At 45.4% G+C, this 13,453-nt stretch overlaps 1 protein-coding gene across 2 annotated transcripts in view; it reads left to right on the forward strand.

The window, feature by feature from the left end:
- dync2h1 (dynein cytoplasmic 2 heavy chain 1) overlaps nt 1-13,453 on the forward strand; it is a 337,560-nt gene that overhangs the window by 158,350 nt on the left and 165,757 nt on the right. For both annotated transcript variants that reach the window (XM_071360118.1, XM_071360119.1), the window contains 2 exons: nt 6,962-7,072; nt 8,333-8,488. In XM_071360118.1, the coding sequence (XP_071216219.1) occupies nt 6,962-7,072; nt 8,333-8,488 (267 nt within the window). The remainder of the gene's footprint in view (nt 1-6,961; nt 7,073-8,332; nt 8,489-13,453) is intronic.

The following is a 13,453-nucleotide window of genomic DNA, read 5'->3' on the forward strand; positions in this document are numbered from 1 at the left end:
CCCTGGTCACAGTAGATCCTCCAATCTAACACCAGTCTAATCCTGGTCACAGTAGATCCTCCAATCTAACACCAGTCTGACCCTGGTCACAGTAGATCCTCCAGTTTAACCCCAGTCTAACCCTGGTCACAGTAGATCCTCCAATCTAACCCCAGTCTAACCCTGGTCACAGTAGATCCTCCAATCTAACCCCAGTCTAACCCTGGTCACAGTAGATCATCCAATCTAACCCCAGTCTAACCCTGGTCACAGTAGATCCTCCAGTCTAATCCTGGTCACAGTAGATCATCCAGTCTAACCCCAGTCTAACCCTGGTCACAGTAGATCCTCCAATCTAACCCCAGTCTAACTCTGGTCACAGTAGATCTTCCAGTCTAACCCCAGTCTAACCCTGGTCACAGTAGATCTTCCAATCTAACCCTGGTCACAGTAGATCTTCCAATCTAACCCTGGTCACAGTAGATCCTCAAATCTAACCCCAATCTAACCCTGGTCACAGTAGATCCTCCAGTCTAATCCTGGCCACAGTAGATCATCCAGTCTAACCCCAGTCTAACCCTGGTCACAGTAGATCCTCCAATCTAACCCCAGTCTAACCCTAGTCACAGTAGATCTTCCAGTCTAACCCCAGTTTAACCCTGGTCACAGTAGATCCTCCAGTCTAACCCCAGTCGAACCCTGGTCACAGTAGATCCTCCAGTCTAACCCCAGTCGAACCCTGGTCACAGTAGATCTTCCAGTCTAACCCCAGTCTAACACTGGTCACAGTAGATCCTCCAGTCTAACCCCAGTCGAACCCTGGTCACAGTAGATCTTCCAGTCTAACCCCAGTCTAACCCTGGTCACAGTAGATCTTCCAATCTAACCCTGGTCACAGTAGATCCTCAAATCTAACCCCAGTCTAACCCTGGTCACAGTAGATCCTCCAGTCTAATCCTGGCCACAGTAGATCATCCAGTCTAACCCCAGTCGAACCCTGGTCACAGTAGATCCTCCAGTCTAACCCCAGTCGAACTCTGGTCACAGTAGATCCTCCAATCTAACCCCAGTCTAACCCTGGTCACATGGTCCATGCTTTCTTTTGATCTTTAAGCTCAGTTACCATATTCATTCATATGTCTCTTTTCTCAAGATCCACAGTGTTCAGAGCCCCTGATGTCTCCAGGGGTGTGTGTGTGTGCATGTGTGTGTGTGTGCATGTGTGTGTGTGTGCTTGTGTGTGTGTATGCTTGTGTGTGTCTGTGCTTGTGTGTGTGTTTCAGTCTGTGTGCTGAATATTCCAGTGCCCCTCTCCTACCTCCCTGTCCCTGTCTGAGCCACACAAGCCTGAGAGCCTCATCAGAGGCTCTGTACACTGGGGCTCTGAACAGTTTCTCTCTACATAGAAATGTCTCAAATCTACATCAAACACACAGCAGATTTGCAGCTCAGGGGCGGGGGAACCGAGAGAGAACTGAATGTGTGTACAGTGAGGGGAAAAAAGTATTTGATCCCCTGCTGATTTTGTACGTTTGCCCACTGACAAAGAAATGATCAGTCTATAATTTTAATGGAAGGTTTACTTGAACAGTGAGAGACAGAATAACAACAAAAAAATCCAGAAAAATGTCAAAAATTTTATAAATAAGTATTTGACCCCCTCTCAATCAGAAAGATTTCTGGCTCCCAGGTGTCTTTTATATACAGGTAACGAGCTGAGATTAGGAGCACACTCTTAAAGGGAGTGCTCCTAATCTCAGTTTGTTACCTGTATAAAAGACACCTGTCCACAGAAGCCATCAATCAATCAGATTCCAAACTCCCCACCATGGCCAAGACCAAAGAGCTCTCCAAGGATGTCAGGGACAAGATTGTAGACCTACACAAGGCTGGAATGGGCTACAAGACCATCGCCAAGCAGCTTGGTGAGAAGCTGACAACAGTTGGTGCGATTATTCGCAAATGGAAGAAACATAAAAGAACTGTCAATCTCCCTCTGCCTGGGGCTCCATGCAAGATCTCACCACGTGGAGTTGCAATGATGATGAGAACGGTGAGGAATCAGCCCAGAACTACACGGGAGGATCTTGTCAATGATCTCAAGGCAGCTGGGGACCACAGTCACCAAGAAAACAATTGGTAACACACTACGCCGTGAAGGACTGAAATCCTGCAGCGCCCGCAAGGTCCCCCTGCTCAAGAAAGCACATATACATGCCCGTCTGAAGTTAGCCAATGAACATCTGAATGATTCAGAGGACAACTGGGTGAAAGTGTTGTGGTCAGATGAGACCAAAATGGAGCTATTTGGCATCAACTCAACTCGCCGTGTTTGGAGGAGGAGGAATGCTGCCTATGACCCCAAGAACACCATCCCCACCGTCAAACATGGAGGTGGAAACATTATGCTTTGGGTGTGTTTTTCTGCTAAGGGGACAGGACAACTTCACCGCATCAAAGGGACGATGGACGGGGCCATGTTCCGTCAAATCTTGGGTGAGAACCTCCTTCCCTCAGCCAGGGCATTGAAAATGGGTCGTGGATGGGTATTCCAGCATGACAATGACCCAAAACACACGGCCAAGGCAACAAAGGAGTGGCTCAAGAAGAAGCACATTAAGGTCCTGGAGTGGCCTAGCCAGTCTCCAGACCTGAATCCCATAGAAAATCTGTGGAGGGAGCTGAAGGTTCGAGTTGCCAAACGTCAGCCTCGAAACCTTAATGACTTGGAGAAGATCTGCAAAGAGGAGTGGGACAAAATCCCTCCTGAGATGTGTGCAAACCTGGTGGCCAACTACAAAAAACATCTGACCTCTGTGATTGCCAACAAGGGTTTTGCCACCAAGTACTAAGTCATGTTTTGCAGAGGGGTCAAATACTTTTTTCCCTCATTAAAATGCAAATCAATTTATAACATTTTTGACATGCGTTTTTCTGGATTTTTTTGTTGATATTCTGTCTCTCACTGTTCAAATAAACCTTCCATTAAAATTATAGACTGATCATTTATTTGTCAGTGGGCAAACGTACAAAATCAGCAGGGGATCAAATACTTTTTTCCCTCACTGTATACAGTATACTGTATACGGTGTGTGTGTGTATACAGTATGGTGTGTGTGTGTGTATACAGTATGGTGTGTGTACAGTATGGTGTGTGTATACAGTATGGTGTGTGTGTGTGTATACAGTATGGTGTGTGTGTGTGTGTATACAGTATGTTGTGTGTGTGTGTGTGTACAGTATGGTGTGTGTGTGTGTGTGTGTGTATACAGTATGGTGTGTGTGTACAATATGGTGCGTGTTTGTGTATACAGTATGGTGTGTGTGTGTGTATACAGTATGTTGTGTGTGTACAGTATGGTGTGTGTGTGTGTGTGTGTGTGTGTGTGTGTATACAGTATGGTGTGTGTGTGTACAATATGGTGCGTGTGTGTATACAGTACGGTGTGTGTATGTGTATACAGTATGGTGTGTGTGTGTGTGTATACAGTATGGTGTGTGTATACAGTATGGTGTGTGTGTACAATATGGTGTGTGTGTATACAGTACGGTGTGTGTGTGTATACAGTATGGTGTGTGTGTGTATACAGTATGGTGTGTCTGTGTGTGTATATACAGTATGGTGTGTGTGTGTGTACAGTATGGCGTGTGTGTGTGTGTACAGTATGGCGTGTGTGTGTGTGTGTGTGTATACAGTATGGTGTGTGGTGTGTGTATACAGTATGGTGTGTGGTGTGTGTATACAGTATGGTGTGTGTGTGTGTACAGTATGGTGGGTGTGTGTGTGTATATATACAGTATGGTGTGTGTATACAGTACGGTGTGTGTGGGTGTGTACAGTATGGTGTGTGTGTTTATACAGTGTGTGTGTGTGTGTGTATATACAATATGGTGTGTGTGTGTACCCCCTGTGGTGTGTGTGTACAGTATGGTGTGTGTGTGTGTACAGTATGGTGTGTGTGTGTGTGTGTACAGTATGGTGTGTGTGTGTGTGTGTGTGTACAGTATGGTGTGTGTGTGTGTGTGTGTGTACAGTATGGTGTGTGTGTGTGTGTGTGTACAGTATGGTGTGTGTGTACAGTATGGTGTGTGTGTGTACAGTATGGTGTGTGTACAGTAGGGTGTGTGTGTGTGTGTGTGTGTGTGTGTGTGTGTGTGTGTGTGTATACAGTATGATGTGTGTGTGGACAGTATGGTGTGTGTGTTAATACAGTATTGTGTGTGTGTGTGTGTGTGTGTGTGTGTGTGTGTGTGTGTGTGTGTGTGTGTGTGTGTGTGTGTGTGTATATACAGTATGGTGTGTGTGTATATACAGTATTGTGTGTGTGTGTGTGTGTATATATACAGTATGGTGTGTGTGAGTGTGTGTGTGTGTGTGTGTATATATACAGTATGGTGTGTGTGTTTATATGAATGATCCTATTCTCCCCTCCCTCTTGGCATCTGGGAAATCAAGATGTTTCTTGCTTAACATTATAACATGAAGTGAAAAATATATCTTAACAGTTGGTTTTGGACAGTTGGTCTTGAGCACAGAAATCCACATAATTTGGCACAGCAATCTCTCTATCACAACACGCACACTAATAAACCGCTGTCTCAGAGGGGTGTCGACTCCTGTCTGATTTGATTCAGTCTCCAGTTCTGTTTCTCCATTAGACTGAATTGGACTCCACGGTTGTAGAAACAGATTGATTAAGAGGGAAACCTGGGCTGCATGTGTGTGTTGTCATGCTGAATTCTGCTGCAACACATCTTAACCTGTGAATAAGCACCCAATCAGATGGCACAAGGCCTCGGGCGTCAGAGAGAGAGAGAGAGAGAAATTGGCTTCTGTTGGGTTTAATAGAGCGAATCTGAATTGTCTCAGACCCACGGATACACAGTGTGTGGAAGAGAGAGCTGGTGAATATGTTAGCAAGTGTTGTGGGGTGTGTGAATTAGAGGTCGACTGATTAATCGGAATGGCCGATTAATTAGGGCCGATTTCAAGTTTTCATAACATTCGGAAATCGATATTTTTGGACACCGATTTGGCCGATAATTTTTTAATTTTAATTGTAATTTTTTTACACCTTTATTTAACTAGGCAAGTCAGTTAAGAACACATTCTTATTTTCAATGATGGCCTAGGAACAGTGGGTTAACTGCCTTGTTCAGGGGCAGAACGACATATTTTTACCTTGTCAGATCGGGGATTCAATCTTGCAACCTTTACAGTTAACTAGTCCAACGCTCTAACCACCTGATTACATTTCACTCCACGAGGAGCCTGCCTGTTACGCGAATGCAGTAAGAAGCCACGGTAAGTTGCTAGCTAGCATTAAACTTATCTTATAAAAAAACAATCAATCAATCATAATCACTAGTTAACTACACATGGTTGATGATATTACTAGTTTATCTAGCGTGTCCTGCGTTGCATATAATCGATGCGGTGGCATTTGTGAAAAAGGACTGTCGTTGCTCCAATGTGTACCTAACCATAAACATCAATGCCTTTCTTAAAATCAATACACAAGTATATATTTTTAAACCTGCATATTTAGTTAATATTGCCTGCTAACATGAATTTCTTTTAACTAGGGAAATTGTGTCACTTCTCTTGCAACAGAGTCAGGGTATATGCAGCAGTTTGGGCCACCTGGCTCGTTGCGAACTGTGTGAAGACTATTTCTTCCTAACAAAGACAGCCAACTTCGCCAAACAGGGGACGATTTAACAAAAGCGCATTTGCGAAAGAAGCACAGTCGTTGCACGACTGTACCTAACCATAAACATCAATGCCTTTCTTAAAATCAATACACAGAAGTATATAATTTTAAACCTGCATATTTAACTAAAATAAATCCAGGTTAGCAGGCAATGGCAGGAAACGGTTCCGTATTTCACTGAAAGAATAAACGTTTTGTTTTCGAAATAATAGTTTCCGGATTCGACCATTTTAATGACCAAAGGCTTGTATTTCTGTGTGTTATTATGTTATAATTAAATCTATGATTTGATATTTGATAGAGCAGTCTGACTGAGCGATGGTAGGCAGCAGCAGGCTCGTAAGCATTCATTCAAACAGCACTTTCGTGCGTTTGACAGCAGCTCTTAGCTGTGCTTCAAGCATTGACCTGTTTATGACTTTAAGCCTATCAACTCCCAAGATTAGGCTGGTGTAACCGATGTGAAATGGCTAGCTAGTTAGCGGGGTGCGCCGCCAATATCGTTTCAATCGGTGACGTCACTCACTCTGAGACTTGGAGTAGTTGTTCCCCTTGCTCTGCTGCTTTTGTGGAGCGATGAGTAACGATGCTTCGAGGGTGGCTGTTGTCGATATGTTCCTGGTTCGAGCCCAGGTAGGGACGGAAGCTATACTGTTACACTGGCAATACTAAAGTGCCTATAAGAACATCCAATAGTCAAAGGTATATGAAATACAAATGGTATAGAGAGAAATAGTCCTATAATTACTATAATAACTACAACCTAAAACTTCTTAACTGGGAATATTGAAGACTCATGTTAAAAGGAACCACCAGCTTTCATATGTTCTCATGTTCTGAGCAAGGCACTTAAACGTTAGCTTTTTTACATGGCACATATTTCACTTTTACTTTCTTCTCCAACACTTTGTTTTTGCATTATTTAAACCAAATTGAACATGTTTCATTATTTATTTGAGGCTAAATAGATTTTATTGATGTATTATATTAATTTAAAACAAGTGTTCATTCAGTATTGTTGTATTTGTCATTATTACAAATAAAATAAAAAAAATCTGCCAATTAATCGGTATCGGCTTGTGTTGGTCCTCCAATAATCGGTATCGGTATCAGCGTTGAAAAATCATAATTGGTCGACCTCTAGTGTGAATCCTCAAATGTTTGGGATGTTCTTAACCACATTATTAGAGTGATGTTGCACGCCACTGGATTCCAGATATTGCAGATTGTGATTGTGTTGTTGTGGTTGTCTCTTATCTCTCCTGTAGGAGCTGAATGTTCTGCAACCTAAGGCAGGCTTCCGTCTCTGGCTTACTGCTGAGGTCCATCCCAAGTTCCCCCTCATCCTGCTGCAGTCCAGCCTCAAGATCACCTACGAGGTACAAACACTATATATGTACAGAAACACACGCGCAGACACACAGACCCTGTCCATGGTAATACGGTATGTTGCGAGCCGTGTTTGAGTAAGACATGTAGCCCAGGGTGTGTGTGTGTGTGTGTGGTGTAAAACTTTTAGCCCCAGGAGTGTTATCTGTCTGAGACGTGTTACTGAGACGTGTTACTGAGACGTGTTACTGAGGCGTGTTATTGGGCTGAGTGTATGCAGAGCCAAGAGAGGTCTGTTAGTCAAGCTAGGCCAGGCTATAGGGCTTACGTTCTCAAATGACCAGCTGTGCTGTTTGACAGCCCGGCGTTAAGGGACACACACTCACAGGGACACACAGGCCCTGTTGAGAAGTGGAGCACACTTGATCTCTCCTTCCCTCAGATGAGCTTTTAACAGTTAAAGCCTGGATCCCAGCCCCTACTGCCATCCCTGTCCACCCTCCCAGCACCACATGGTAAAGCCTGGATCCCAGCCCCTACTGCCATCCCTGTCCACCCTCCCAGCACCACATGGTAAGGCCTGGATCCCAGCCCCTACTGCCATCCCTGTCCACCCTCCCAGCACCACATGGTAAGGCCTGGATCCCAGCCCCTACTGGCATCCCTGTCCACCCTCCCAGAACCACATGGTAAAGCCTGGATCCCAGCCCCTACTGCCATCCCTGTCCACCCTCCCAGCACCACATGGTAAAGCCTGGATCCCAGCCCCTACTGCCATCCCTGTCCACCCTCCCAGCACCACATGGTAAGGCCTGGATCCCAGCCCCTACTGGCATCCCTGTCCACCCTCCCAGCACCACATGGTAAAGCCTGGATCCCAGCCCCTACTGGCATCCCTGTCCACCCTCCCAGCACCACATGGTAAGGCCTGGATCCCAGCCCCTACTGCCATCCCTGTCCACCCTCCCAGCACCACATGGTAAAGCCTGGATCCCAGCCCCTACTGCCATCCCTGTCCACCCTCCCAGCACCACATGGTAAAGCCTGGATCCCAGCCCCTACTGCCATCCCTGTCCACCCTCCCAGCACCACATGGTAAGGCCTGGATCCCAGCCCCTACTGGCATCCCTGTCCACCCTCCCAGCACCACATGGTAAGGCCTGGATCCCAGCCCCTACTGGCATCCCTGTCCACCCTCCCAGCACCACATGGTAAAGCCTGGATCCCAGCCCCTACTGGCATCCCTGTCCACCCTCCCAGCAACATTCATGCCCTCAGGATTGCCCTTGTTCTCTTTCTCTCTCCCTCAGGCTCCTCCTGGTCTAAAGAAGAACTTGTTGAGGACCTATGAGACGTGGAGCCCAGAGCAGATCAGTAAAGGTGGTCTGCTGTCCAGAGCCCAGTCCCTCTTCTGCCTCGCGTGGTTCCACGCTGTCTGCCAGGAGAGACGTAACTACATCCCCCAGGTACCCTAGCTTCTTATAAACTACATCCCCCGGGTAACCCCAGCTTCTTATAAACTACATCCCCCGGGTAACCCCAGCTTCTTACAAACTACATCCCCAGGTACCCTAGCTTCTTATAAACAACATCCCCCGGGTAACCCCAGCTTCTTATAAACTACATCCCCCAGGTACCCCCCAGCTTCTTATAAACTACATCCCCCAGGTACCCCCAGCTTCTTATAAACTACATCCCCCAAGTACCCCCAGCTTCTTATATACTGCATCCCCCAGGTACCCTATCACTTCATCAACTACACTAGTGGTTATAAATTAGTTGTGGTAGCCCAGCGGTTAAGAGCTTTGGGCCAGTAACCGAAAGGACGCTGGTTCGAATCCTCGAGCTGACTGTGAAAAATATGTCGATGTGCCCTTGAACAAGGCACTTAAATCCTGTAAGTCACTCTGGATAAGAGTGTCTGCTACACGAATACCCCAGCAGCTTATAAACCTCATCCTTCAGGTACCCCAGCACTTTATAAACTACATCCCACAGGTACCCCAGCACTTTATAAACTACATCCTCCAGGTACCCCAGCACTTTATAAACTACATCCCCCAGTTACCCCAGCACTTTATGAATTACATCCCACAGGTACCCCAGCACTTTATAAACTACATCCTCCAGGTACCCCAGCACTTTATAAACTACATCCCCCAGTTACCCCAGCACTTTATGAATTACATCCCACAGGTACCCCCACACTTTATAAACTACATCCCACAGGTACCCCAGCACTTTATAAACTACATCCCACAGGTACCCCAGCACTTTATAAACTACATCCCACAGGTACCCCAGCACTTTATAAACTACATCCCCCAGTTACCCCAGCACTTTATAAACTACATCCCCCAGTTACCCCAGCACTTTATAAACTACATCCCACAGGTACCCCAGCACTTTATAAACTACATCCCACAGGTACCCCAGCACTTTATAAACTACATCCCACAGGTACCCCAGCACTTTATAAACCTCATCCTCCAGGTACCCCAGCACTTTATAAACTACATCCCCCAGTTACCCCAGCACTTTATAAACTACATCCCCCAGTTACCCCAGCACTTTATAAACTACATCCCACAGGTACCCCAGCACTTTATAAACTACATCCCACAGGTACCCCAGCACTTTATAAACTACATCCCACAGGTACCCCAGCACTTTATAAACCTCATCCTCCAGGTACCCCAGCACTTTATAAACTACATCCCCCAGGTACCCCAGTACTTTATAAACTACATCCTCCAGGTGTACCAGCACTTTATAAACTACATCCCCCAGGTACCCCAGCCTCTTATAAACTACATTCTCCATGAACCCCAGCACTTTATAAACTACATCCTCCAGGTGTACCAGCACTTTATAAACTACATCCCCCAGGTACCCCAGCCTCTTATAAACTACATTCTCCATGAACCCCAGCACTTTATAAACTACATCCTCCAGGTACCCCAGCACTTTATAAACTACATCCTCCAGGTGTACCAGCACTTTATAAACTACATCCTCCATGAACCCCAGCACTTTATAAACTACATCCCACAGGAACCCCATAACCTTAGAAACTGCATCCTCCAGGTACCCCAGCACCTTATAAACTACATCCTCCAAATCAAATCAAATCAAATGTTATTTGTCACATACACATGGTTAGCAGATGTTAATGCGAGTGTAGCGAAATGCTTGTGCTTCTAGTTCCGACAATGCAGTAATAACCAACAAGTAATCTAACCTAACAATTCCACAACTACTACCTTATACACACAAGTGTAAAGGGATAAAGAATATGTACATAAAGATATATGAATGAGTGATGGTACAGAACGGCATAGGCAAGATGCAGTAGATGGTATAGACTACAGTATATACATATGAGATGAGTAATGTAGGGTATGTAAACATAAAGTGGCATAGTTTAAAGTGGCTAGTGATACATGTATTACATAAAGATGGCAAGATGCAGTAGATGATATAGAGTACAGTATATACATATACATATGAGATGAGTAATGTAGGGTATGTAAACATTATATTAAGTGGCATTGTTTAAAGTGGCTAGTGGTACATTTTTACATAATTTCCATCAATTCCCATTATTAAAGTGGCTGGAGATGAGTCAGTATGTTGGCAGCGGCCACTAAATGTTAGTGGTGGCTGTTTAACAGTCTGATGGCCTTGAGATAGAAGCTGTTTTTCAGTCTCTCGGTCCCTGCTTTGATGCACCTGTACTGACCTCGCCTTCTGGATGATAGCGGGGTGAACAGGCAGTGGCTTGGGTGGTTGTTGTCCTTGATGATCTTTATACCCGAGGACATTATACACTACATCCTCCAGGTACCCCAACACTTTATTAACTACATCCTCCCTCCAGGTACCCCAGCACTTTATAAACTACATCCTCTAGGAACCCCAGCAGTTTATAAACTACATCCCCCAGGTTCCCCCCAGCATTTTATAAACTACATCATCCATGAACCCCGTCACTTTATAAACTACATCCCCCAGGAAATAAAGCGTTCAACGCTATGTAAACTACAGTTCCCTGGAGTCATCCCCGTGCCTCCGATTAATGACATTCTACAGCTCAATCAATCAATCAATCAATCAAATGTATTTATGAAGCCCTTTTTACTTTAGCCGATGTCACAAAGTGCTCTACAGAAACCCAGCCTAAAACCTCAAACAGCAAGCAATGCAGATGTAGAAGCACGGTGGCTAGGAAATACTCCCTAGAAAGGCAGGAACCTACGTAGGAAGAAACCTAGAGACGAACCAGGCTCTGAGGGGTGGCCAGTCCTCTTCTGGCTCTGCCGGATGGAGATTATAACAGTACATGGCCAAGATGTTCAAACGTTCATAGATGACCAGCAGGGTCAGATAATAATAATTACCGTGGTTGTAGAGGGTGCAACAGGTCAGCACCTCAGGAGTAAATGTCAGTTTGCTTTTCATAGCCGATCATTCAGAGTTAGAGACAGCAGGTGTGGTAGAGAAAGAGAGTTTAAAACAGCAGGTCCGGGGACAAGGTGCCACGTCTGGTGAACAGGTCAGGGTTCCATAGCCGCAGGCAGAACAGTTGAAACTGGAGCAGCAGCACGACCAGATGCACTGGGGACAGCAAGGAGTCATCAGGTCAGGTAGTCCTGAGGCATGGTCCTAGGGCTCAGGTCCTCGGAGTGAAAAGAAAGAGAGAGAGAGAGAGAGGGAATTAGAGGGAGCATACTTAAATTCACACAGGACACCAGATAAGGGCCAACCAGGCAGGATATAACCCCACCCACTTTGCAATAGCACAGCCCCCACACCACTAGAGGGATATCTTCAACTACCAACCTACTACCTTGAGACAAGGCCGAGTATAGCCCACGAAGATTTCCCCCACGGCACGAACCCGAGGGGGCCACAAACCCGGACAGGAAGATCACGTCAGAGACTCAACCACCACAAGTGACGCACCCCTCCTAGGGACGGCATGGAAGAGCACCAGTAAGCCAGTGACGACTCGGCCCTCGTAATAGAGTTAGAGGCAGAGAATCCCAGTGGAGAGAGGGGAACCGGCCAGGCAGAGCCAAAATGGTGGTTCGTCGCTCCAGTGACTTTCCGTTCACCTTCACACCCCTGGGCCAGACTACACTCAATCATAGGATCTACTGAAGAGATGAGTCTTCAATAAAGACTTAAAGGTCGGGACCGAGTCTGCATCTCTCACATGGGTAGCCAGACCATTCGGGAAAAAATTGAGCTCTATAGGAGAAAGCCCTGACTCCAGCGGTTTGCTTAGAAATTCTAGGGACAATTAGGAGGTCTGCGTCTTTTGACCGTAGCGTATGAGTAGGTATGTACGGCAGGACCAAATCGGAAGATAGGTAGGAGCAAGCCCATGTAATGCTTTATAGGTTAACAGTAAAACCTTGAAATCAGCCCTAGCCTCAACAGGAAGCTAGTGTAGAGAGGCTAGCACTGGAGTAATATGATCAAATGTTTAGGTTCTAGTCAAGATACTAGCAGCCGTGTTTAGCACTAACTGAAGTTTATTTAGTGCTTTATCCGGGTAGCCGAAAAGTAGAGCATTGCAGTAGTCTAATCTAGAAGTGACAAAAGCATGGATTAATTTTTGAGCATAATTTTTGGACAAAGATTCTGATTTTTGCAATGTTACGTAGATGGAAAAAAGCTGTCCTTGAAACAGTCTTGATATGTTCGTCAAAAGAGAGATCAGGGTCCAGAGTAATGCCGAGGTCCTTCACAGTTTTATTTGAGACGACTGTACAACCATCAAGATTATTGTCAGATCCAACAGAATATCTCTTTATTTCTTGGGACCTAGAACTGGCATCTCTGTTTTGTCCGCATCTAAAAGTAAAAAAAATTGCCGCCATCCTCTTCCTTATGTCTGAAACACAGGCTTCCATGGTTGCAATTTTGGGGCTTCACCATGTTTCATCGAAATGTACAGTTGTCTATCGTCCGCATAGCAGTGAAAGTTAACATTATGTTTCCGAATGACATCACCAAGAGGTAAAATATATAGTGAAAACAATAGAGGTCCTTAAACGGAACCATCCACAGAGACAAACTGATATCTTTCCGACAGATAAGATCTAAACCAGGCCAGAACTTGTCCGTGTAGACCAATTTTGGGTTTCCTATCCCTCCAAAAGAATGTGGTGATCGATGGTATCAAAAGCAGCACTAAGGCCTAGGAACACGAGGACAGATGCAGAGCCTTGGTCTGACGCCATTAAAAGGTAATTTACCACTTTCACGAGTGCAGTCTCAGTGCTATGATGGGGTCTAAAACCAGACTGAAGCGTTTCGTATACATTGTTATTCTTCAGGAAGGCAGTGAGTTGCTGCGCAACAGCTTTTTCTAAAATCTTTGAGAGGAATGGGAGATTTGATATAGGCCAATAGTTTTTTAT

The sequence above is a fragment of the Salvelinus alpinus genome, chromosome 22 (assembly GCF_045679555.1).
Source record: "Salvelinus alpinus chromosome 22, SLU_Salpinus.1, whole genome shotgun sequence".
Lineage (NCBI taxonomy): Eukaryota > Metazoa > Chordata > Actinopteri > Salmoniformes > Salmonidae > Salvelinus > Salvelinus alpinus.